Here is a 27,711-nt window from a genome sequence, read left to right on the forward strand (position 1 = left end):
TCATGAATAATATTTCATATTTCTATGTAATGACAAGTCGAGGGGGAAAGCGGACTCCATCACTCCATTAGCCCAATGCCTTGGTACTTATCTAAACTTTATCATAACATGTGCCATACTCTATACAATTTTATATGAGATTGTGACATTTCCCCCTCCTTCCTCTGAGTTTAGCATTACGATTATTTGTGTCTCACCTCCCTAAGTTAGATATGCATTTGCCACTATTTTTATGGATACATATTCAGTCATTCGCCTTGGGACAATGAGTTCTTAACAAGCTAGCAGAATATGCTCAAATTAAGATTAAAGAATCCCTATCAAGTTCTTCGTGCTAATTTATAAAACTGGGTTACCATTCAAATATAAAACTGGGTCTCGCATCAGGAGGGCGAAAGAGTCATAGAGGAATGATGTGACATTTAGGATTTTGTCAACCCTTTGAATACACTGAAGAAGATTAGCATTTTCCAACCAATTCGTCGCAAAGTTTCTGGGTCATTGATGACGCTCAAAATGAATATTAAATAAAAAATGAGCTGTTAGTCCTATCTGCAAAATCAGCTGCTTTTTTGTTTGACCAAGGCTCCGGATCCAAGGTATAGCTGCAAAGAAGGATGCAAAAGAAAATCACTCCACCTGTTCTCACATCTTCGAAAGTTTAGACTTACGGAAAATCTTTAACAACAATAGGGTAAAAAAAAGGTTCCTATAGCCCAAGAATTGAGATAACAACAGCTTATGTGCCACAACTTTCATACAACACTTACTTGAATATCGTAACTTTTTTTTTTTTTACTTAAATTCCACAAATTTAAAAAAATCAATTATTTGAGTGCCATCACCGATTTGCCTCTTTGAACAGTCTAATGTGGATATTGGTCGTTCTACCTGACTTTATTGGCGTTGGCATGGATATTTTTTAATAATTTTTAATATTTAATTTTTTTGAATTTTTTTAAGGTTGGTCGCCAGCCCTAAAAAGGAAAAACAAGTGCCGACCCTGAAAAAAAGAAAATAAAGGAAAATAAAAAAAATAAAAAATTCAAAATTCAAAAATTCATGTAGGATGATTGGCTAGAAACAACACTCAAATGATCAATTTTATTCCAATATGGCACTTAAGGGAGCCAAAAAAAAAAAAATGAAACGCTTAAATGAGCATCGTGCAAAAGTTATAGCACTTATGCTATTCTTCTCCCTCAAGAATTATTATGATAATGTCTAGACAAAAAAGTCATCAAGTGCTCTCGAAACATCATCTCCTTTCTTTGAAAATTATTAAGGCGGTCAACATTATTTGCGCGAGAGCTTACAAATGAGAGAAAATATGGTATTTTCGTTAGAAATTATTAGGGATAAGTGCATTGGAAGTCCTAAAATTTGTCATGAAAATGCAATTAAGTCCTAAAACTTTCAAAAAGTGCAATTAAGTCCTATAACTTTCAAAAAGTGCAATCAAGTTCTAAAACTTATCAAAATTGTTCAATCTAATTCCTTCCATTGATTGTATTTTTTTGAAAGTTTTAGGATTCGATTGCACTTTCGAGACAAGTTTTAGGACTTTATTGAACATTTTGAAAGTTTTAGGATTTGATTGAACATTCGTGATAAGTTTTAGGACTTAATTGCATTTTTTGAAAGTTTTAGGACTCAGTTGCATTTTTATGATAAGTTAGGATTTCTAATGCACTTATCCCAAATTATTATTACAATATTTACTCATTCGCATCATATTGATATCTTTTAGATTTTTGCTATCATGATAATTCTCTATCAACCACGATTCCACTTATGTAGTTTTTCTACATAGTCGTGGGACTTTGTTTAAATTCTTTTCACCATCCAAGGCGTTGGAAATGGCCAAAATCAACTTGCGTTCGTTCATGGTACCGTGGGATAAAATAAGCAAAACTTTAGGAAACTATAGAGCTCTCCAATTGCATAGAGTTTTCAAAAATCTTAAAGGAATGTCCACCATAACCTGAACTTTGAAGATGCGAAGAAGATTTTGCCAACCTAGGTGTTGGGGGTGTGTTTTGAGATTAAACTCACTACTTCATAACTTTATTTGACCCAAGATCCATTTTAGGGACTCTTTCTTTTTAAAATAAACGCTTATTTCAAGGTCTTATTTGAAATTGTCCCTATAAAGAGAAAGTATTTAATCATCATTACCACACTTTTAAATGATTAACAAATCAATAACACTCAGCACATGATTGCTACATTATGTGGAATAGTATAATCAATGTTTAGATTTGTCGCTTCACTCATTTATCTTGGTGGGTAAATTTTAAAATTTCTACTCATAGAGGGGAGGATCTCATCATGGTCACATATGATTCTCTAATTGTATCTTTTGCCTTTCAATTCAAGAATTTTTGTCTAATTGTTAAATCGATGAAAAAAAGTATGTAAAATTAATAAATAAAAATACAGATTCTAGTTATTTCCATACTATATGTATCGAGAAGAGTTAGAATTCGACATAAACCATAAAGTTACATCTAGTAGTTAGAATAAAAATCAGAATATGGTAAAATTTGTCATGTCTTATGTTTTGTTCTTACCCAAGACAAAAAAATGTGAGATATAAAATAGATTAGACTAAATAAAAAAATCTCAAAGGGGAGGTAGAATAAAAGTGGATAGAATTTTTATATCAATGATATAGAAGTTATTTTTCTCTAATAGCAAGCTTTTGAAATTAATGAAATTAAACTAATAAATAAATATGATATTCTAATGTAAAATAATTTTTTTGTTATTTATTTCTTTTTTATTTATATATGTTTAGTATTTATATCTATTACATATTTCAGGTATATTATTATAATTTTTTATTTAATAAATTTTTTTAATGAATGATAGAAAGAGATAAAAAAAAAAAAAAATTGAAAAAGAGAGGAAACATAATAAAAATAAGAAAAAAAATGAAGTAAAAGTAACCACAATTTAAATGAACAAATTCAAACTTTAAAAAGATCTTTCTAATTCTTGAAGAATGAAGGGCAACAATTCATGTTGAAGCTTCATGGCTGCCTGGTTTTTGGGTCCACGTCAAAACTCAACCAAAACAATAAGAGAGTAAAAGATACACGTAACAAATTCTCGAAAATGGTACAAGAGTTGAAACTCCTTTTCCTTTGTAGCTCTACAATTCGTGTTGAAGACTATACTTTCTAGAATCGTGAAAGTGAGTGGTCACGTTTTCTCCATCCTACTAGATTTGACACTCATTGGCTAATCTACCTTGTAGATATTGCCATTGCTTGTTAAAGTTTCATGTCATAATCAAACCTATGATCTTGGAATACCGCAATGAGTTCCTTTGCTGTTTAAGATTTAGATCATACAACAATCATGTTTTGATTGATGAATATTATCTTTGTTTATGCATTTGTGGTTTTTTTTTTTTTAGTAGTGAATCATGACATATTCTTGCTATCTCTATTTGTACATTTATAGGTTCATTTATATCAATATGCCATCTTCATACAAAACAATTGACATGATAGGGTATGAGAGTATCTAGCTTTATTACTACAATTAACCAAATAGCAGATAAAATATAGCAAAAATCATGGATTTCATATCATATCCTATCTAATCATATCTTCAATAAGTCATGATAATAGGTAATCAATTTTTTTTTCAGAATTAACTACTTAAACTAGACAATTTATCTAACTAGCCAATGTTTGGACTTATAATTAATTTAAAACTGGTAACTTTATAAAATTTGTGGCATGTCCATAGTGTAAATAAGATATTCATGTGTGTCAGATAGTAAATGAATGGCCTTGGGTATTTAATTTAATTAGTTTAGCTTGATTAAGAGAGATTTGACTTAAGGGCAAAAATGTAAATGAGAAACTTCATTGGGGCAATCATATAATTTGGAAATCTGAAATTATAGAAAATTAATTTTAACTCTGATGGTTAAGGTGAACTTAATCATGACCCGGTCTTCGTAGTTAAATTATATTAGTTGACTAAACTTAAGGTCTAATAATGACTCAATAATGAGGCAGTCATCTAATTTGAAAATAGAGACCACGTGACATGATATGGATATAGAAATATATTAATCTTACGGCTTCAAGATGAGGCATCTGGTTATTAACAGTTAAATTATATGAGTTGACTAAAGTTAAGGTCTAATAATGACTCAGTAATATTTAATTCGAAAGTAAGATCATGTGACTTGATATGGATATATAAATATATTAATCTTATGGCTTCAAGATGAGGCATCTGGTTATTAATTTAGTAAAAAACTTTAACTATTCCTTTTAGGTAATTTCTGAATACTAAGTTATCTAAATTATAGAAGCATTTATTGTGTAAGGTTAAATTCATCTAAATTATATATGAATTTACATAAAATCTCCGTTAAATGATGACTCCATGGTGAATTAAGGTCTTTATATTGAAAACGAAATTATTTTATTGCCACCATTTCCATGAGATATGTCAAGAGATTATTGTGCTGTTATTTACTATTGTGGCTATTGAAATTTAAAAAAAAAAAAATGTCATTTTCAAAAGCTAATCGACTTTAGAATCTTAGATCTAATTTATAATGCTATTTCTGCAGGTTATTGGTGACCCTATTAGCACATGAAATTTGTTAATGACCCAATTATCTTCTACTTATTAACTCCACGACTCCGAGGATTCAACTTCCTGCAACTATAGTCTAAATCAGCAATCTAAAGTCACAAAACCAAAAGAGGCACAACACTTAGGAGCCTTAGACATCCTCTTGAAGTAACAAATCAAAAAGTAATAAAGCAGAATTGTTATAGTGCAGAATCTTCCACAAATCAGCATGGATATAACACATCAAGCAGAGTATCTGAAGATTTTCTTTTTCATTCAATTTCCACGAAAGTCATATTGTTATCCTTCATCATTAATTTCTATCATAATTATAGGTGGCGATATCTCTATTTATACCTTACAACGTATGATGTAAAGTAGACTCAATTCTTTGTTTTTATAGTATCAGAGCAAAGGAGCTCTAGATTTTAAATTTTTCCAAGTCTCATCTCTCTGGAACCCCATTTCTCTTCTTTATGAGATAGAAACACAGAGCAAGTCTTGGAGAAGATACAACAGAAGTCATGAATCAGAGTCATGATCCTCCTCATCAAAACAAGCTGAAACCTAAGCCGAAGGCCGTGATCGTAGGAGGGAGCATAGCAGGTGTGTCATGCGCGCATGCGCTCATTCTGGCGGGTTGGGACGTTGTGGTCATAGAGAAATCGCGCAGGCCTCCGAAAGGAAACCCCACAGGCGCAGGACTTGCGTTGGATCCGCTCTCTCAGGAGCTCATCGGGTCCTGGACTGGACACCCTGAACTCCTCCATGACATCACCTCCCCTGCCGCCATTGATCTTGTAAGGGAACTTCATACGATAAACTGTCTACTCCAAGTCTTCCTAACGTTTGAATTATGATATGCATTGAAGTTAAGATCGCAGCTACTAAAGAATTGGCGCAGAATATGTCTTTCTTCATGCACCTTGATTGTCAAGTTCTTGCTTTGCTCGACACTGAGAGGAGATGTTAAGCTCTTCCAAGAGATATGGGTCCTTTTCCTTTTCTGTAGTTGAATATATAGAGATTGATCTTGCTTTTTATGCGGCACTCAAAATTGTATCCTGGTTCTCACAAAACTTGTTACGCGCCTATTTGTACTAGAACCAAGCAATCAATGACGAGAAATCCAAGAAGATACTAGCAAGAGATGAGAATTTCAATCATAGAGCAGCACATTGGTCCAGTCTGCATCACCACCTGTTCTCTGCATTGCCGCCAGAAATACTCCTCTGGGGCCATCTTTTCCTCTCTTTCTCTGTTTCCAATGATAAGCAATCGGTCAAAATCAGGGCCCAAGTTCTCAACACCGAAGAAACTGCGGAAGTAGATGGAGATTTGCCCGTCGCTGCAGATGGATGCAACTCTCTGATCCGCAAGCACTATTTTCCCGACGTCAAACTAAGGTTGTCACTTTTGCCCAAATTATTATGCATGAATCCCTGACTTAACCCTTTTTGTTATCTTTCATGATTATGTCGATATAATAGGTATTCAGGCTATTGCGGCTGGAGAGGAGTTCTTGATTTTTCGGGGATTGAAGATTCTGAAACCATCAAGAACGTTATGGAGGCATATCCGGAGCTTGGAAAATGCTTGTACATCGACTTGACGCCCAGAAATCATACCGTTTTTTATGAGATCCCAAACAAAAGGCTGAACTGGACATGGTGTTTAAACCAACCTGAGCCTCACTTGAAGGTAATAGTCGCCCATCTTGCTCCTCCTCAACTGTACGACAGTAACAGCAGTTGCTGATGTACTGAAAGACCCAAATAATCATGACAGACATTTCCAATAATTTTCCTGTTTATTCATGAGATTTATTTGCAGAACTACACGAGCATATCTCATAGAACTTGGTCTATATATATAACTTGGTCTATATATATAGGTATCTGTATACATGCATCCCTTTCTGTAAGTCCCTTATGTCTTGCGCTCTCTCATATCTGTCTGTTATTGACAAATACAGGGGAATTCGGTTACTATGGAAGTAAGTGATGAAATGATTCAGAAGATGTACCAAGATGCAGAGAAAATTTGGCATCCAACTTTGGTTCAGGTCATGAAAGAAACTAAAGAACCTTTTGTCAATGCCATTTACGACTGTGATCCCCTAGAACAGATAGTTTGGGACAATGTAGTACTTGTCGGCGACGCGGCACACCCCACAACACCACACAGCTCAAGGAGCACGAACATGTCAATTCTGGATGCGGCAGTCCTAGGTCGGTGCTTGGAGAAGTGGGGGTCGGAAAATCTAACGGCTGCTCTTGAAGAATACCAATACATTAGGTTACCCGTTGCATCCAAGCAAGTCTTGCATGCCCGGCGAGTCGGAAGGATAAAACAAGGCCTTGAGCTTCCTGACTGCAGATCTTTCAATCCTAACACAGCCAATTGGGAGGAATGCAAGATGCTTCTACAGAGAGCCGTGCCCTTCTTCGGACATAACCCTTTGCTCTAATAGAGCTGATCAAGCAACCTTTTCTCGGTCGGCAAATGCTGATCATCTTGTGTTTGTTGCCATTCTGGGCATGTCAATGTCGATTTCAGACACGTTACAGGTTATTTCTAGCTCTAGCTGGATAAAGCAAGAGATGCATCTTCTTAAGTAATTCCACTTAAGCCAGTATCATTACCAATGATAATGACATTCACCTTAGATTTGTGTTAAGAGGGTTAAAAATCATTTCAATTACTGAAGCACTTATATTAGGCCAACTGATGCATGTAATTTACCTATTTCTTGTTACAGCAGTAATAGTCCTTGTATAGCAACAGAAAACTTGTTCCTCACCCTCACAAATTAGTCAACTTGATCTATGAATCACGAATATTCCTATTTATCATTGCGTCAAAGCTAGCTATGTATGCATTCACATGTCCAAAAATAGGAATGTTGGTGATTACTTATTGAAAAGGAAAAGAAAGCTTCTAATGAAGAATCTTTAGATAGCCGATAAGAATATCTCAGAATCTGCAATTCAACCAAAACATTTCTCTAATTATAATACAGCAAACAAGTCGAACTTATGGTTCATCGTTCTACATGACTAACGTAACGTGGAAGATCAGTCAAAGTGCTTGCATAATGAGAATCACTAATAATTTGTGTGTTTGATTTTTGAAACTATCTGACTAGTTTTAGCAAATGTCATGGCCAAATTATAAGACCACTTCATATCCTCAATTATTCTAGGCCCAACCGCCACATGTTCTTATCGATATCACCTTAGATTTGTGTTAAGAGAATTAAGAATCATTTCATCCATTGAAGCATTTAGATTAAGCCAACTGATGCGTGTAATTTACTTGTTTCTTATTACAGCAGCAATAGTTTTTGTATAGCAGCAGAAAACTTGTTCCTCACCCTCACAAATTAGTCAAGTTGATCTATGAATAAGAAAATATTCTTGATTTATCACTACGTCAAGGCTAGTCATGTATGCATTCACATGTCAAGAAGTAGGAACACCGGTGTTTACTTATCGAAAAGGAAAAGAAAGTTTCTATTATAGTACTTTTAGATAGCCAAAGAGAATATCCCAAAATTTGCAATTCAACCCAAACATTTCTTTAATTACAATACAACAAACACGTCAAACCTATTGTTCATTCATTCGACAAGGCTAATATAATGTGGACAGCTAATTACATTGCTCAATTGATGGGTATTGCAAATAATTTCTGTGTTTGATTCTTGAAATTGCCTGACAAGTTTTGGCAGAAGTCACGGTCATATTATAAGATTATTGCCTGAAATATCCGGCCGTCGCTGTCTAGCTACAATGTTTAATCACTCCAAGCCAAACCGCTACATGTTTTGATCGATGTCGTCTTAGATTTGTGTTTAAAGGGTTAATGATCATTTCATTTACTGAAGCATTTGGATTAGGCCAACTGATGCATGTAATTTACTTGTTTTTTTTTTTTTTGTTACAGTAACAATAGTCATTGTACAGTAGTAGAAAACTTGTTCCTTACCCTCACAAATTAGTCAACTTGATCTCTGAATAAGAAAATATTCCTGATCTACATTGCGTCCAAGCTAGCCATCTATGAATTCACATATCAAGAAATAGGAACGCAAGGGCTGACTTATTGAAAAGGAAAATAAAGTTTCTAACGTCACATCTTTAGATGGCCGAAAAGAATATTCCAAAATCCGCACTTTGACCAAAACATTTCTCTAATTATAATACAACAAACATGGTGAATTTAAGGGTCATCGTTCTACATGGCTATCGTAATGCAGACAACCAATCACAATACTCACGTGATGGGTATCATAAATAATTTCTATGTTTGATTTTTGAAACAATTTGACTAGTTTTGGCAAATGTCATGACCCTTAATAAGTCTACTGCACAAAATATCCGGTTGTCGCTATCCAGCTATGATTCTAAACCGTTATGGGCCAAACCACCATATGTTTCGATCGATGTCACCTTAGATTTGTCTTGGGAGAGTTCAGGATCCTTTATGCACTAAACCACTTGGATTAGGCTAACTGATGCATATAATTTACCCATTTATTGTTATAGCAGCAACAGTCCTTGTACAAAAGCAGAAAACTTGTTCTCTACCCTCACAAATTAGTCAACTTGATCTATGAATAACAAAATATTCCTAATCTATCACTGCGTGAAAGCTAGCTATGTATGCATTCACATATTCGGAAATAGGAATGCTGGTGATTACTCATTGAAAAGGAAAAGAAAGTTCCAAACGTAGCACCTTTAGATAGCCGAAAAGAATATTCTACAATCTGCACTTCGACCGAAACATGTTCCTAATACAACAAATATGTCGAACTTATGGTTCATCGTTTTACATGGCTAATGCAATGCGGACGCCCAATCACAATGCTTGTGTGATGGGTATCACAAATAATTTATGTGTTTGATTTTTGAAACAATGGCATATGTCATGGCCATGTTATAAGATTACTATATAAAATATTTAGTAGTAGCTATCTAGCCATGAGTCTCAATCACTCCGAGCCAAACCACCACATGTTCTGACCGATGTCACCTTAAATTTGTCTTAAGAGGATTAAGGATCATTTCATCTACTGAAGTACTCTAATTAGGCCAATTGATGCGTGTAATTTACCAGTTTCTTGTTACAGCAACAATAGTCTTTGTATGGCAGCAGAAAACTTGTTCCTCACCCTCACAAATTAGTCAACTTGATCTATGAATAAGAAAATATTTTTGATTTATCACTACGTCAAAGCTAGTCATGTATGTATTCACATGTCAAGAAGTAGGAACGCCAGTGTTTACTTATCAAAAAGGAAAATAAAGTTTCTAATGAAGCACCTTTAGATAGCCGAAAAGAATATCCCAGAATCCACGCTTTGATCGAAATATTTCTTAATTACATTAAAGCAAACATGTCGAAATTATAGTTCATCGTTCTACATGGCTAACGTAATGTGGATGACTAATCACAGTGCTTGCGTGATGGGCATCATAAATAATTTTTTTGTTTGATTTTTGAAACTATTTGATTAGTTTTGGCAGATGTCATGGCCATATTATAAGATTACTGCTTAAAATATCTGCTTGTCGCTGTCTAGCTATGATTCTTAATTATTCCGGGCCAAATCGTCACATATTTCAACTGATGTCACCTTAGATTTGTCTTAAGAGGGTTAAGGATCATTTCATCTATTGAATCACTTGGCTAGCCAATTGACGCATGTAATTTACATATTTCTTGTTATAGTGAAAATAGTCCTTGTACATAAGCAAAAAACTTGTTCCCTACCCTCACAAATTAGTCAACTTGATATGTGAATAAGAGAATATTCATAATCTATCACTGCGTCAAAGCTAACCATGTATGCATTCACATATCAAGAAATAGACATGCTGGTGGTTACTTATTGAAAAAGAAAAGAAAGAGTATCGGACACCTAGAGTGCCAAAACTTCGCACTAGGGGACACTTAAGTGCCAAAATCAGACCAAAATGGATTAGTTAAGTGCTGATGACGAGAATCCGGCCAAATTGTATACGTGGCATTTTCTAGCCACATGCTTTACCGAGGTGGCAAATATTTTTTTTTTAAACAAAAAAAAGCGCACGGACGAGGAAAACAACATTGCCCCATCCACGCTAGCTTGGCCAAGCTTAATGACATTGTTTTTCTTTGGTGCTAAATAACGTCGTTTAGCTTATTTTTAGGTTTAGCCAAATTTGGTCGTCGCCGCTCCTCTCCATTCATGCTCTTGTTCACACTAGATATGACATCCATCTCTCTATCGCCGTTCACGGTCACCTTTTCATGCTTATCGAGGCGGTCATCGCTCATCATCGTTGCTTGCCATCATCGCTCGCTCAGGTTTGTTCTCTTTTCCCCCTCCCCTGTGGTGAAATTAGGGCTGGAACTCATCTATTAGGGCTCCAATTATTAGGGCTTCAACTGGAAATTTGGGGCTCGGCTAGGAAATGTAACACTTGGATGGTATTTTGATGGGAGATGTAAGGCTCAAATGTGGTGCTAGATTCCTAATGGGGTTCGGATTAACAATTTAGGGCTCAGCCATGAAATGTAGGGCTCAGTGAGGAGAAAATTAGGGGTCCTATGTTACAATGATGTATGATTTATAGCTCAAATGTGGTATTATGATGTGTGAGAGTAATTTTTAGGTGTCAGATGTGAAATGTGATGTGTGTGGACGATTTTTATGGTTCAGAGTAGTTGTCATGGAGACTTTTGGACTTTTTTTTTATAAAAAAAAAAAAAAAATTGAAGTGTTAAAATGGGTGTCATGAGAACTCGTGCTTATCGTGGGGACATTTTTTTTTAGTCAATATGTTAAGGAAATGCGATATAATTAAACTAGCTGTCGTGTGGGGACCTCTATTTGTCCAAAGGGCATATTTCCAGTAAATGGTCTTACATGTGCATCTCTTCCCTATTCCTTCTTTTCTTTAAAAAAGTCCATGAGAGTGTAGAGACCTCCATATGCAATTGTCTATTGTCCTTTGTAAATGTGGTCTCAAAAGTTAATTATTTTTTTCCTCCTTGTTGCAGAAATGGCTTTATGATAAGGATTATGTTGCTGTTATTGTTTGTTACGGTGGAGATTTTGTGATTGGGGAGGATGAGTGAGAGTATGAGGGGGGAAATGAGGGCACTATCTTTATCGATATAAAGAATGCATCTTATATTAGATTTGTTAGGAATATAGTGACATATTTGCCTTGTAAAGTACAAAAGTAGTTGTATTGTGTTCCTCAAAAAAGCTTAAGAGATGGTTTGAGAAACTTAAAAGATGATAATAGTTTTAAGGATGTCCTGTATCATTATCTTCATGGTGAAAAGGCGAAAGTATATGTTGAGTACAATAATGATAGTAAGGACAAAGATGATGATGAAGAGAGCACCCAAGTAGGAAAAGGAGGAGATGGTATTCAAGCTAAGTACTGAGGTTAAGGATGAAGGAGGGCATGATAGATAGGACGGGAAGGAGAGGGGTGCAGATGCAGTTCACCAAAGTAATGGTGACATAAGTGATGTCATAATAATTGAATTTTATCGGGAAGTAGTTGAATCCAGTGATGATGATGATGAAGGGTTGTCTACTGAAAATTTCTTAAGTGATGACGACGACAAGGAGCTTACGCAATCAAGGAAAAAACAAAATGAGTTTTTGTCAGATAGGTTTGTAGCTTTGTAGATAACTGATGAAGTTCCAAACAGGGACAAAGGCTTTGTAGATGCTGTTGTTGCTAGCTAGGAGACTGATTGTGAAGAAAGTGTTGAGAATGCTACTTCTCAGGACGAGCTTGAAGAAGATTAAGGAATTGTGCGTAGAAGGAAAAGTAAGTTTCCTTCTAATGATCCATCCGTTGCCTTTCCTACTTTGTCAGTAGGTATGATATTCCAAGATGTGAAACAATTTAAGGAAGCTATACTAAAAACTCCATTATTGCACAAAGAAATATTGACTTCATTAGAAACACTAAGAACTTTGTAAAAGTTAGGTGTTTGCAGCAAAATTATCTATGGGAGATCTACGGTGCATTTGATAGGAGGAGGGATCCCTCCATATTAGAACCTATCAAGAGGAACATACTTGTTTCATTAATTTCAAAAACAAAAAGGTAACAAGTACATGGTTGTCCAAGCACTTCTTTGATCTGATCAAGCTGATACCCAAGATGAAAAAAACTGACTTTAGGATGCTGGTGAAGGAACGTGTAAACATCAATGTATCTAGGAGTCAGTGCAAAAGATTGAAGTAAAAGGTGATGATAATACTTATTAGTCAGTATGGCAAAGAATATGGGAAAGTGTGGGATTATGCTTAGGAGTGTAGGTTACAAAACCCTTCAAGTAAAGTGTATCTAGATGCCATGGAGAGGCCACTTCCTAACAGTGAAACCAAGTTCGATAAGTCCTATGTGTGCTTCAATGCATGTAGATGGGGATTTTTAGCTAGTTGTAGACGGATTATGGTATTGAACATTTGTTTCTTGAATGGCTTGTGCAAGGGAGAATTTTTTGCCGCGATTGGAAGAGATGTGAATAACCAAATGTTCCCACTAACATGGGTTGTTGTAAGGGTTGAGAACAAGGACAATTGGTCTTGGTTCCTAAAAAATCTTATGGCTAACTTAGAGATAACAAATGGGGAAGGGTGAGCGTTCATGAGTGACTAACAAAAGATAATGCTTGCTTTTTGAAAAATCTAGTCAATTGTTTGCTTTATGATATTGACATGTTATTTGCATATATTATTTACTTTGACTTATTGTAGGGACTAGTTTCGGCAATTGCGAAGTTGTCGCCCTATGCCAAATATCGAATGTGTGTGTGGCACATATACAAAAATTGGGCAAAGACCTATAAAGGGGATAAGCTGTAGTCGCAATTTTGGCAGGTAGCAAAAAGCACGAACATGGCTGACTTTAGGATAACCAAAGAATGACTATTTCAGTTGACAAATGAAGGTTGTGCTATACTATTCCAAACAGAATTAAAGCATTGGTGCAGGAAGTTCTTCAATGAGGAATTCAAGTGCGATAATATCAATAACAACATATGCGAAGCATTCAATGGGAAGATAATATATGCCAGACGCAAACCAATCATCTCGATACTTGAAGATACACGAGTTATGATCATGATTCGGTTGCATAAACAAAAAGATGAGGTTGCAAAGTGGACTAGGCAATGTGGTCCTAGGATTGCTAAGAAATTAGATGAAAACTTGGCTGCAAGTAATTATTGTCATCCAATTTGGAATGGGGATTAATGATATGAGATAATGAACGGTTCCGATAAGTATGTTGTCCATCTACGTATGAGAAAGTGTTCATATAGAGCATGGCAACCAAGTGGAATTCCTTGTGCATATGCCATATGTACCATCCAATTGAAGAGCCACAACGTAGAGGATTACATTGATTATTGGTACACAAAATCGAAATTCCTTGCTTTGTATCAATTCATGATGCAGCCAATCAGAAGTAGCAAGTTTTAGGAGCCAACAGATCGTAAAACACCTCAACCTTTGCCACTGAAGAAGAAAATGGGAAGGCCAAAACGAAGATGAAGAATGGTAGAAGGGGAGGTCTCGGGTCAGCAAAGAATGATTAGGATAGGTGCAAAGATGACGTGCTCTTATTGCCACGTAGTAGGGCACAATACTAAAGATTGTTAATTGAGGAAGCAGCATGAATAGTTGAAGGGCCTAGTGAAGGGACAGTTGAAGAAGGGCACAATAGAAAGTCAACTGTTCTTTAATCGACAACAAGAAACCCAGTAAGTCATGAAATTGGTGTTTATGTTGCTTTGTGATTTATTATAAATATTTACATAATCCCAATTGGTCTTGTATGTAATGTCTTTATCAAATCACGAGAAGAATACATAAAAGATTGGCTGAAGCCCCCACAGTACTTGAAATTGAAGGGCCTATTCAAAGAAGGCAAGGTAGAAGATAGCCAGCTAAAGGATTGATCGAAGTAGCTAAAGGGCCAGTTTAGTCGACTGTTCTTCAGTAACAAAAATACACCCAATATGTTCAACAATTTGTATTCAATTTTCCTTTACGTTATTATATAGTCTAATGTTATATTCATGGTATCTTTTACCTCTTTCTCAAGTTTGAAGAAGGTAAGTTGGAGCTCAATTGCCAACAGAAGGACCAATTGAAGGGCGACCACAAGGGTCACCATAGGGGCCATTAGAAGAATCACTACAAGGGTCACCACAAATACCACCCGAAGAGCCAACAAGGTGTCACCAAGCTAAAGGGCTATATAAAAGGACAACTAGAAGAAGGCCAAGTGAAGGGCTAACTACAAAAAGGCCATCTAGAAGACGCCTAGTTGAAGAATTGGTCAAAAAAGCCTCGGCTGTAGCTCAAGGGCTGAATGAAGGGCCCAAGAAATCATAGGTGAGAAGAAGAGTTAGCCAATTATAAGTTCCTGAAAATGATGCTCCCCTTTGAACAAGAGGGGCTCTAGAGAAAATGCTAAGATAATATGGTTATGGCATTTATACAGAGGAGCGTACTAGAATAGTCATTTTGAATGTAAGTTTTATTGACTGTATTTAATTTAATTTATGCTGCAAACTTTTGTTGACAATTTAATTGTCTTTTTGTAGCCTGAGAGAAGTTAAGAAGTTCTTATTTCTCAAAGCCCAACTTAAGAATCAATGGCTACGCCAACAAAGAAAAAGACATCAACTGCGCCAACAAGAAAGAATAGTAAGAACCCAGTTATAGGTCCATTTGAATCTATTCAACCTAGGATAATTGCAGCTCCATCTAAATCAGTGCATCCTCAAAAGGTTGAAGAAGAAGTTGCACGTCTAGTTAGAAAGAGTGCAGTGATTATGAATTAAGTGAAAAGTCTATCAAAAGGAGCACGAACATATGGCGTTGTGCATATTGATTGATAAAATGGGACGAGATAGGATTTATGGAACTCAGGAGTCAGTTTTGTTTATAATAACTTGCTACTGATGGTTTTTTTTTTTTAGTTTGTTATTGAGTTTGTGAGACTTAATTTCAATATCAATGGAATGATCTTGCTGCTTGTCAAATTCTTTTACCTTTTTCATTTTTTTTATTCTACTTTTACTTGGTAATGTTGGTGTTAGGTTTGTGGTGTGGTAGTTGGGGTGCTGGTGTGGCTAGTGGCTAGTGTTGGTGGATGGTCATGCTTAGTGGTGTGGGTTTGTTGTGGGGGTTCAGTTGGGGGCTCGTATTGTATCCGGTGCAAGTGTGCATTGTGCATATCTTGCACCAGGTGGTGCTGGTGCAAGGCTCAACTTGCACCAACACCTTCCGCAAAAGACCGACCACCAGCACAGTGGCTACTCAGTGGTGAGTCTATAGTAGTGGCTGGGGTGTTGGTGTGGCTAGTGATGCCTAGTGGTGGTAGGTTTGTGGTGGGAGTTGGGGGCTTGTGCTGCACCTGGTGCAAATGTATAGTGTGCACATCTTACACTAGGTGTACTGGTGCAAGCTAATGTAAGGCTCAGCTTGCACCAGCACCTTCTACAGCAACATACCACCGGCACGATGGTGGCTCAAGATGGTGGTTGGGGTGCTGGGTGTAGCCGGTGGTGGTGGTTGGCGGCCGATGGTGGTGGCTGGCGTAATTTTTAGAGAAAACCTACAAAAATTGGCACTTAATTGATCACATTCTAAAAAACTTGGCACTTAAGTATTCACTTTTAATTATGAGTGACACTTAAGTAATTACTTTTAGTAATAATTTGACACTTAAATGATCCTTTTTCTTTCATTGTGACTAGCACTTAAGTGATCATTAAACACAACTTATGGCACTCGAGTGATCACTCGTATCTATCTTGTGTATATACTAGTTTGCAGCAAAATAGAGAAGCTGATGGCAATCCAATTTATGGCAACTCCATTCAATTCAATGTTTGATGCCGGTATATGTTTATATTTAGTTCAATTTAAAAGCCACCACAACACATTGACCCAATACACATCCATCATTACTGGTTTTTATTCAAGAATAAGCAAAAACATAGTACAAGCAGCATCTCATTCATTCATTCCCTTTTGGACCTCCCCACAAACACAAGAAGTAACCCACAATACATATGACAGCACAAACAACAACAAAGCCACAATGATCTTGTGGAACAACACAAATTCTTCTTATCTCCCCCCCCCCCCCAAAAAAGAGCTTACATTTGATCCAAAACAATTGCATTTGTCCACTCATTTTCAACTATGGCGATCAGAGAAACTTTTTCTCATCTTTAAGTACTTTACATTTCATCATAAAGTAGGATAGACAACAAAAAAACACCATAATAAACGCTTGGTAACACCTCCGTTCAATTTTCATCCCTGAAACTTCATTCTTCAAATGTTAAACCAAAAATGTTTGAACTTGCATTAAGTCAATATCGTCCAAGTCATCCACAAGCATAGATGGAAATTGATGCCGTTCATTAAGTAGATCCAATATCACCTCTATGGCTCAATGAGAGAATTTCGTATCGACCCATTTGAAGTATTTGTACTTCGACTTTTCTTTTATATCGAGCGCATCCATAAAATCTTCTCCAAGGATTCATTTGAGTCCACGATATTCTTCTTAGACTCGATAACCCACAAAAATAGAAAAGCTAGCCTTCTCCTTCGCTTCGGTGAGAGGAATTTAAGACGCTGCTAAAAATCTTGCTCTCCATTTTTAATATTCGACAATGGAATTTTGGGCAAATCGAAATTAGGGTTCGAGCACTTTAATACGAATTTTGGCCGATTTAGGGTTTTAGATTTGGGGTAATTTGAGAGACGATGTCGTTTTGGCAGATTTAGAACTTTTATTTTGGCCAACTATGGAATCGAGTCGTTTTGGGTGAGTTAGAACTAAGTCAACTCTCCGGCGAGCCATGTAGGTGAGCAAAATTTATAAAAAAAATTGCCACATAGGATTTCCAGTAGGTTCGCCGAAGGTAGCACTTAAGTGTCCCACTTTTAAAAAAGAAAGTGGCACTTTCCTAACTTTTGCCACGTATGTGTCCCTTAGTGCCAAGTTTTGATACTTGGGTTGTACTTTTTATGGAAAAGAAAGTTTCTAGCATGGCACCTTTAGATAGCCGAAAAGAATATCCGTCAGAAATTATTATAATATTTACTCATTCACATCATATTGATATCTTTTTAGATTTTTGCTATCATGAGAATTCTCTATCAACCACGATTCCACTTATGTAATTTTTCTACATTGTCGTGGGACTTTGTTGAAATTCTTTTCACCATCCAAGGCGTTGGAAATGGCCAAAATCAACTTGCGTTCGTTCATAGTATCGAGGGAGAAAATAAGCAAAACTTTAGGAAACTATAGAGCTCTCCAATTGGATAGAGTTTTCAAAAAATTTAAAGTCCACCACAACCTAAACTTTGAAGATGTGAAGATTTTGCCAACCTAGGTGCTGGGGGTGTGTTTTGAGATTAAACTCACTACTTCATAACTTTATTTGATACAAGATCCATTTTAGGGACTTTTTTTTAAGGCTTATTTCAAGGTCTTATTTGAAATTTTCCCTATAAAGAGAAAGCACTTAATCATCATTACCACACTTTTAAACGATTAACAAATCAATAGCACTCAGCATATGATTGCTACATTATGTGGAATAGCATAATCAATGTTTAGATTTGTCGCTTCACTCATTTATCTTAGTGGGTAAATTTTAAAATTTCTACTCATAGAACGGAGGATCTCATTGTGGTCACATATGATTCTCTAATTGTATCTTTTGCCTTTCAATACAAGACTTTTTGTCTAATTGTTAAATCAATGAAAAAAAAAATGTATGTAAAATAAAAATAAAAAAATACACCTTCTAGTTATTTCCATACTATTTGTATGGAGAAAAGTTAGAATTCGACACAAACCGTAAAGTTACATATGGTAGTTAGAATAAAAATCAGAATATGATAAAATATATCATATATTATGTTTTATTCTTACCCAAGACAAAAAAATGTGAGATATAAAATAGATTAGACTAAATAAAAATATCTCATAGGGGAGGTAGAATAAAAGTGGATAGAATTTTTTATATCAATGATGTAAATGTTATTTTTGTCAAATAGCAAGCTTCTGAAATTAATAAAATTAAAATAATAATTAAATATAAATAATATTCTAATGTAAAATAATTTTTGTTGTTATTTATTTATTTATTTATATATGTTTAGTATTGATATCTATTACATATTTGAGGTATATTATTATAATTTTTTATTTGATAATTTTTTTAATGAATGATAGGAAGGAATAAAAAAGAAATTAAAAAAAGAGGAAACATAATAAAAAATAAGAAAATAAAAATGAAGTAGAAGAAACCATATTTTAAATGAACAAATTCAATGAACAAATTCAAACTTTAAAAAGATCTTTCTAATTCTCGAAGAATGAGGGGCAACAATTCATGTTGAAGCTCGTCGACTACCTGGTTTTTTGGTCCACGTCAAAACTCAACCTAAACAATGAGAGAGTAAAAGATTCATGTAAGAAATTCACGAAAACGGTACAAGAGTCAAAACTCCTTTTCCTTTGTAGCTCTACGATTCATGTCAAAGCTTCACAAGTGACGAGAGAGTCGAAGACAATACTTTCTGGAATCATGAAGGTGAGTGGTCACGTTTTCTCCATCTTACTAGATTTGACACTCATTGGCTAATCTACCTTGTAGATATTGCCATTGCTTGTTAAAGTTTCATGTCATAATCAAACCTATGATCTTGCAATAACGCAATGAGTTCATTTGCCGTTTAAGATTTAGATCATACAACAATCATGGTTTGATTGATGAATATTATCTTTGTTTATGCATTCGTGGTTTTTTTAGTAGTGAATCGTGACAGATTCTTGCTATCTCTATTTGTACATTTATAGGTTCATTTATATCAATATGCCATCTTCATACAAAACAATTGACATGATAGGTTATGAGAGTATCTAGCTTTATTACTACAATTAACTAAATATCATATAGAATATAGCAAAAATCATGGATCTCATATCATATCTCGAACTTTATCACGAAGGATTCTCATATTTCTATATAGTGACAAGTAGAGGGGAAGAGTGGACTACATCACTCTGCTAGCCCAACGGCTTGTTACTTATTGAAACTTTATCATACCATGTGCCATACTCTATACAATATTATACGAGATTGTGATGTCTCCCCCTCCCTCCTCTGAGTTTTGTATTGCAATTATTTTTGTCTCACCTCCCTAAGTTAGATATGCATCCACCACTATTTTTATGGATACATGTTTGGTTATTAACCATGAGACAACGAGCTCTTAACAAGCTAGCAGAATATGCTCAAATTAAGCTTAAAGAATCCCTAACAGGTTCTTCCTGCCGACTTATAAAACTGGGTCACTATTCAAATATAAAACTGGGTTCTGCATCATGCGGGCAAAAGAGCTATGGAGGAATGATACGACATTTAGGGTTTTGTCAACCCTTTGAAGACACTGAAGAGGGTAAGCATGGCCCAATCAATAAAGTTTCTGCGTCATCAAATTGATGACGCTCAAAATGAATATTGAATAAAAAATCAGCTGTTGGTGCTGTCTGCAAAATCAGCTGCTTTTTTGTTTGACTAAGGCTCCCGATCATAGGTGTACCCTGCAAAAGAAGGATGCAAAAGAAGGATGCAAAGAAAATCACTCCATCCGTTGTCACATCTTCGAAAGTTCAAACTTACGGAAAATCCTCGACAACAATAGGAAAAAAGAAGAAGGTGTAGATAGCCCAAGAATTGAGATAAGAACAACGCAAATATCATAATTTTCTTACAGTATTCACTTGAGTATCATAACTTTATTTTGTTTACTTGAGTGCTATCAGTGATTTATTTTGCTGGAAAATTTGATGTGAACGCTAATCATTTCACATAACTTCATTAACATTGATATGGATAATTTTTTAATAATTTTAATTTTTCTTTGAATTTTTTAAGAGTCGATCACCAGCCCTAAAAAGGTAAGAAAGGCATCAGCCTTGAAAAATTTAAATAAAAAAAGGAAAAAATTAAAAATTAAAAAATCCCACGCAGGATGGTTGGCCGGAAATGGCACTTAAATAATTGATTTTATTCTGATGTGGCACTTAAGGGTTTGTTTGTTAATGTTCCAATTTCTTTGTTTTTCCGTTCTTTTATTCCCTAAAGCAAAAAAAGAATATAAATCCGTTTGGTAACGTCAATTAATTTTCCTATTCCCTAAAATAGAAAAGTAACCAGAGACTAGATTTGGAACAAAAATAAGAATTAGAAAAAAGTAGCTTCTTGTTTTTAGAAATAATTTCTAAAAATAAGTTTTTTTTTTTTGTTCATTTTTCTTGCTCCTCACCCCTCGTCGTCCATTGCCCCCAATCGATGGTCGGCCATCGGTTGTTGGCCACCTGCCATTGGCCTTGGTCGCTGGTCGCGTGGTGGCCGCGAGCAAGAAGAAAAAGAGGAAAAAAAGAGAAATCCACAAAAACTATCAAAAAAATTAAACAAATAAAAAAATTGTGAATTATACCAAACATATTCATTTTTTTTTTCTATGTGAAGAATAGAAATTTTGTATAGTTACCAAATGTATTCTTTCTTAGAAATTATTATAGAGAATAGAAATAGAAAAAATATTATATCTGAAAAGAAATTATTTTTGAAACAAAAATGTTACCAAATGCATCATAAGAGAGCCAAAATAAAATTATGACCCTCAAATGAGCATCATACCAAAGTCATAGTACTTACACTATTCTTCTCCCCAAGAATTATTATGATAATGTCTAGACAACAAAAAGTCATTAAGTACTTTCAAACATCATCTCCCTTCTCTAAAAATTGTTAATGTGGTCAACGTTATTTGCGCAAAGTTTACAAATGAAAGAAAATATGGTATATTAGTTAGAAATTTATATATATATATATATATATATATATATATATATTCTCTTTATTCATTCGCATCATATTGATATCTTTTAGATTTTTGCTATCATGAGAATTCTCTATCAACCCCGATTCCACTTATGTAGTCTTCCTATATTGTTGTGGGACTTTGTTTAAATTCTTTTCACCATCTAAGGCATTGGAAATGGCCAAAATCAACTCATGTGTGTTCATAATACCGAGGGAGAAAATAAGCAAAACTTAAGGAAACTATAGAGCTCTTTAATTGGATAGAGTTTTCAAAAATCTTATAAGGATGTCCATCACAACTTGAACTTTGAAGATGCGATGGAGAATTTGCCAGCCTAGGTGCTAGGGTGTGTTTTGAGATGAAACTGGCTACTTCATAACCTTATTTGATACAAGATTCATTTAAGAATTCTGTTGAAAAAAAGGCTTACTTCAAGGTTTTATTTGAAATTTTCTCCAGAAAGAGGAAGTATTTAATCATCATTACCACACTTCCAAATTATCAACAAATCAATACTTCTCAGCACATTATTGTCGCATTATGTGGAACGGTATAATCAATGTTTAGGTCTATCGCTTTAATCATTTATCTTAATGGGTAAATTTTGAAATTTCTACTCATAGAGTGGAGTATATGACTCTAATTGTATCTTTTCCTTTCAATTCAAGATTCTTTGTCTAATTGTTAAATCAATGAAAAAAAAAAGATTATGTAAAAAAAAAAAAAAAATACACCTTCTAGTTATCTCCATACTATTTGTATGGAGACGAGTTAGAATTTGACACAAACTGTAAAGCTACACCTGGTGGTTAGGATAAAGATCAGAACGACCCACCATGCCTGAATGAGGCAATCATATAATTTGATGGTTGAGGTGAACTTAATCATGACCCGGTCTTAGTAGTTAAGGTCTAATAATGACTCAGTAACGAGGCAGTCAATTAATTTGAAAATAAAGCTCATGCGACTTGATATGGATAAATAAATATATTAATATTATGGCTTCAAGATGAGGTATCTGGTTATTAATTTAGTGGAAAACTTTAACTATTTCGTTTAGGCAATTTCTGAATTCTAAGTTATCTAATTTATAGAATCATTTAAAGGTTAATTTCATCTAAATTATATATGAATTGACATAAAATCTATGTTAAATGACGATTCCATGGTAAGTGAAGGTTCGTATATTGAAAAAACGAATTTATTTTATTGCCATCATTTTCACGAGAAATGTCACGAGATTAGTGTGTTATCATTATTTAATATCATGGCTATTGAATTTTTAAAAATAAAAATCATTTTTTAAGCTAATGGACTTTAGAATCTTAGATCTGATTTATAATGATATTTCTGCGCGTGACCCTATTAGGACATGAAATTTGTCACCGACCCAATTATCGTCTACTTATTAACTTCCGGACTCTGGAATCCAACTTTCTGCAACTATAGTATAAATCAGCAATCTAAGTCACAAAACCAAATGAGACACAACACTTAAAAGCCTTGGACAGCCTCTAAAAGGTAAAAAATCAAAATCAGTACAGTGCAGAATCTTCTAAAGATCAGCATCAAAAGATAACATATCGAGTAGATTATTTGGAGATCTTTTTCAATTCGTTTTTTATTCAATTTCCATATAGATCAAAACATTATCCTACATCTTTAATTTTCATCATAATTATAATTGATGATTACTCTAGCTATATGATACGATGGATCAGTGATCGTAGGAGGGAGCATGGGCTCATTGTGGCGGGTTGGGACGTTGTGGTCATAGAGAAATCGCGCAGGCCTCTGAAAGGAAACCCCACTGGTGCAGGACTTGCGTTGGATCCGCTCTCTCAGGAGCTCATCGGGTCCTGTACTGGACACCCTGAACTCCTCCATGACATCACCTCCCCTCTCGTCATTGATCTTGTAAGGGAACTTCATATGATAAACTATGTCTACTCCAAGTCTTCCTAAGGTTTGAATTATGATATACATTGAAGTTAAGATCGCAGCTACTAAAGAATTGGCGCAGAATATGTCTTTCTTCTTGCACCTTGATTGTCAAGTTCTTACTTTGCTCGACACCGAGAGGAGATGTTTAGCTCTTCCAGGAGATTTGAGTCTTTTTTTTTTTCTTTTTTGAATGACCGAGGGACCGCCAGAGATCACCTTTCAGGGACAGAGATCACCTTTCGGGGATCACACGATCCTCCGGTGCTCGGTAACACTGGTGGGACCTCGTTGCAAGCCACTATTTAGACGTAAACCCTCGGGGGCTGGCCTAGTAAATTACCCCTGGGATCCCCACTTAAATCTTTTTCTATAGTTGAACATATAGAGATTGATCTTGCTTGTTGGGTGGCACGCAAAATTGTATTCTGGTTCTCACCAAACTTGTACGTGCCTATTTGTAATAAAACCAAGCAATCAATGACGAGAAATCCAGGAAGATACTAGCAAGAGATGAGAATTTCAATCATAGAGCAGCACATTGGTCCAGTCTGCATGACCACCTGTTCTCTGCATTGCCACCAGAAATATTCCTGTGGGGCCATCTTTCCCTCTCTTTCTCTATTTCCAAGGATAAGCGATCGGTCAAAATCAGGGCCCGAGTTCTCGCGACCGAAGAAACTGCGGAAGTAGACGGAGATTTGCTCGTCGCTGCAGATGGATGCAACTCTCTGATTCGCAAGCACTATTTTCCCGACGTCAAACTAAGGTTGTTACTTCTTTGCCCAAATTGTTATGCATGAATCCCTAACTTACCCCTTTTTGTTATCTTTCATGATTATGTCGATATAATAGGTATTCAGGCTACTCCGCCTGGAGAGGAGTTCTTCATTTTTCGGGGATTGAAGATTCTGAAACTATCAAGAACGTTAGGGAGGCACATCCAGAGCTCGGAAAAATGCTTGTACTTCGACTTGACACCCGGAAATCATACCCTTCTATTTGAGATCCCAAACAAAAGGCTGAACTGGATATGGTTTTTAAACCAACCTGAGCCTCACTTGGAGGTAATAGTCGCCCATCTTGCTCCTCGATTGTACGATTGTAATAGCAGTTGCTGATATACTGAAAGACCTAAACAATCATGACTAAAATTTCCAATAATTTTCCTGTTTATTCACAAGATTTTTTGGCGCAACTACACGAGCATATCTCACGGAAGATCTTGGTCTATTTATGTATGTATGTATGTATATATATATCCAGAATTCATTAAAACCTAGAACATAGGAGCCATCATATAGATATCATTGTATATGCATGCCTTTCCGTAAGTCCTTGCGTCTTGCTATCTCATACTTTGTCTGTTATTGACAAATACAGGGAATTCGGTTACTATGAAAGTAAGTGATGAAATGATTCAGAAGATGTACCAAGATGCAGAGAAAATTTGGCATCCAACTTTCGTTCAGGTCATGAGAGAAACTAAAGAACCTTTTGTCAATGCCATTTACGATTGCGATCCCCCAAAACGAATAGTTTGGGACAACGTGGTACTTGTCGGCGATGCAGCACACCCCACAACACCACACAGCTCGAGGAGCACAAACATGTCGATTCTGGATGCAGCGGTCCTAGGCCGGTGCTTGGAGAAGTTGGGGTCGGAAAATCTGACGGCTGCTCTTGAAGAATACCAATCCATTAGGCTACCCGTTGCATCCAAGCAAGTTTTGCATGCCCGACGAGTCGGGAGGATAAAACAAGGTCTTGAGCTTCCTGACCGCAGATCTTTCAATCCTAACACAGCCAATGGGGAGGAATGCGAGATGCTTCAGTTGAGAGCCGTGCCCTTCTTCGGACACAACCCTTTGCTCTGATAGATCTGATCGAGCAATGTTTTCTCGACAGGCAAATGCTGATTATTTTGTGTTTGTTGCCATTCTGGGCATGTCAATGTGGATTTCATATATGTTACAAATTATTTCTAGCTCTAGCTGGATAGAGCAAGAGATGCATCTTCTTAAGTAATTCGACTTAAACCAGTATCATTACTGATAATGGTGACATTCACCTTAGATTTATGTTAAGATGGTTGACGATCATTTCATCTACTGATGCATGTAACTTACCTATTTCTTGTTACAGTAGCAATAGTCATTGTACAGTAGTAGAAAACATAATCCTCACCCTCACAAATTAGTCAACTTGATCTATAAATAATAAAATATTCTTGATCTATTACTGTGTCAAAGCTAGCCATGTATGCATTCACATATCAAGAAATAGGAATGCTGATGATTACTTATTGAAAAAGAAAATAAAGTTTTTAAACCTTTAGCTAACCGAAAAGAATATCTCAAATCCACACTTCGACCAAAATTTTTCTCTAATTATAATAAAACAAAAATGTCAAACCCATCGTTCATCGTTCTACATGGCTAATGTAACGCGGACGACCAATCATATTGCTTGCACGATGGGTATCACAAACAACTTTGATGCTTGATTTTCGAAACTATCTTACCAGTTTTGGTAGATGTCATTGCCATATTATATGACAACTGCATAAAATATCTGGCCATTGCTGTCTAGCTATAATTTTTAATCAATCTGAGCCAAACCGCCACATGATCTGACTGATGTCACCTTAGATTTGTGTTAAGAGGGTTATGGATCGTTTCATCTATTGAAGCATTTGGATTAGGCCAACCGATGCATATAATTTACCTATTTCTTGTTACAGCGGCAATAGTTCTTGTATAGCAGCTGAAAACTTGTTCCGCACCCCCACAAACTAGTCAACTTGATCTATGAATAAGAAAATATTCATAATCTATCATTGTGCCAAAGTTAGCTATGTATGTATTCGTATATCAAAAAAATAGGAATGTCAATGATTACTTATTGAAAAAGAAAAAAGAAAGTTTTTAACGTAGTACCATTAGATAACCGAAAATAATATCACAAAAATCGCACTTCGAAACATTTCTCTAGTTACAAGACAACAAACATGTCGAACCTATCGTTTATCATTTTACATGGCTAATGCAACGTCGACAACCAATAACATTGCTTGCGTGAAAGGTATCATAAATAATTTCTATGTTTGATTTTGAAACTATCTAACTAGTTTTAGCAAATGTTATGTTTATTATAAGACTACTGCATAAAATATCCAGCCATCGTTGTCTAACATTCTCAATCATTTCGGGCAAACCACCACATGTTATGATCGATGTCACCTTATATTTGTGTTAAAATGGTTAGAGATCATTTCATCTATTAAAACACTTGGATTACCCCAATTGATGCATGTAATTTATCTATTTCTTATGACAGCAACAATAGTTCTTGTATAATAATAGAAAACCTATTCATTACCCTCACAAATTAGTCAACTTGGCCTATGAATAAGAAAATATTCATGCTTAGCCATGTATGCATCCATATATCAAGAAATAGGAATGCTAGTGATTACTCATTGAAAAAAAAAGGAAAGTTTCTAACGTAGCACCTTTAGATAACCGAAAATAATATCTCAAAATCTGCATTTCAAATGAAACATCTCTCTAATTACAATACAACAAACATGTTGAACCTATTGTTCATCGTTTTACATAGCTGACGTCACGTAGATGACCAATCACATTATGCGCGTGATAAGTATCATATGTCATGGCCATATTATAAGACTACTACATAAAATATCCGATTGTCCATGTCTAGCTATGAATCTCTATCATTCTGAGCCAAATCGCCATATGTTCTTATCAGTGTCACTTTAGATTTGTGTTAAGAGGGTTAAGAATCATTTCATCTACCGAAGTACTTGGATTAGGCCAACTGATGCATGTAGTTTACCTATTTCTTGTCACAGCAGCAATTGCCCTTATGCAGTAGTAGAAAACTTGTTCATCACCCTCACAAATTAGTCAACTTGATCTATAAATAAGAAAATATTCCTAATCTATCACTACGTCAAAACTAGCTATATATGCAATCACATTTCAAGAAATAGGAGTGCTAGTGATTACTTATTGAAAATGAAAAGAAAACTTTTGACATAGCACCTTTATATAGTCAGAAAGAATACACCAAAATCCATATTTTGATTGAAATGTTTCTCTAATTACAATACAACAAATATGTCGAACCTATTGCTTATCATTCTACATGGCTAGCATAACGCACACGAC

General features: G+C 35.4%; 1 protein-coding gene and 1 pseudogene across 1 annotated transcript; both read left to right on the forward strand.

Annotated features, from left to right (window-relative positions):
* Positions 1–4,977: 4,977 nt before the first annotated feature.
* LOC104437700 (aurachin C monooxygenase/isomerase) lies at positions 4,978–7,406 on the forward strand. Its single transcript, XM_010050696.3, has 4 exons — positions 4,978–5,408; positions 5,713–6,014; positions 6,099–6,309; positions 6,584–7,406. The coding sequence occupies exons 1-4, from the start codon at positions 5,133–5,135 to the stop codon at positions 7,076–7,078; spliced, it is 1,284 nt and encodes a 427-aa protein (XP_010048998.2). The 5' UTR covers positions 4,978–5,132; the 3' UTR covers positions 7,079–7,406.
* A 15,872-nt stretch (positions 7,407–23,278) lies between these two features.
* LOC120291961 lies at positions 23,279–25,453 on the forward strand (annotated as a pseudogene).
* Positions 25,454–27,711: the final 2,258 nt, after the last annotated feature.

Source organism: Eucalyptus grandis, chromosome 3 (assembly GCF_016545825.1).
Source record: "Eucalyptus grandis isolate ANBG69807.140 chromosome 3, ASM1654582v1, whole genome shotgun sequence".
NCBI lineage: Eukaryota > Viridiplantae > Streptophyta > Magnoliopsida > Myrtales > Myrtaceae > Eucalyptus > Eucalyptus grandis.

Bases quoted from the DNA above. Each gene is read 5' to 3' on its own strand.
- LOC104437700 (XM_010050696.3), top strand. From the start codon at position 5,133: ATGAATCAGAGTCATGATCCTCCTCATCAAAACAAGCTGAAACCTAAG. The intron at 5,409-5,712 runs GTAAGGGAACTT...TATTTGTACTAG, and splicing joins CCCCTGCCGCCATTGATCTT to AACCAAGCAATCAATGACGA. The intron at 6,015-6,098 runs GTTGTCACTTTT...TCGATATAATAG, and splicing joins TTTCCCGACGTCAAACTAAG to GTATTCAGGCTATTGCGGCT.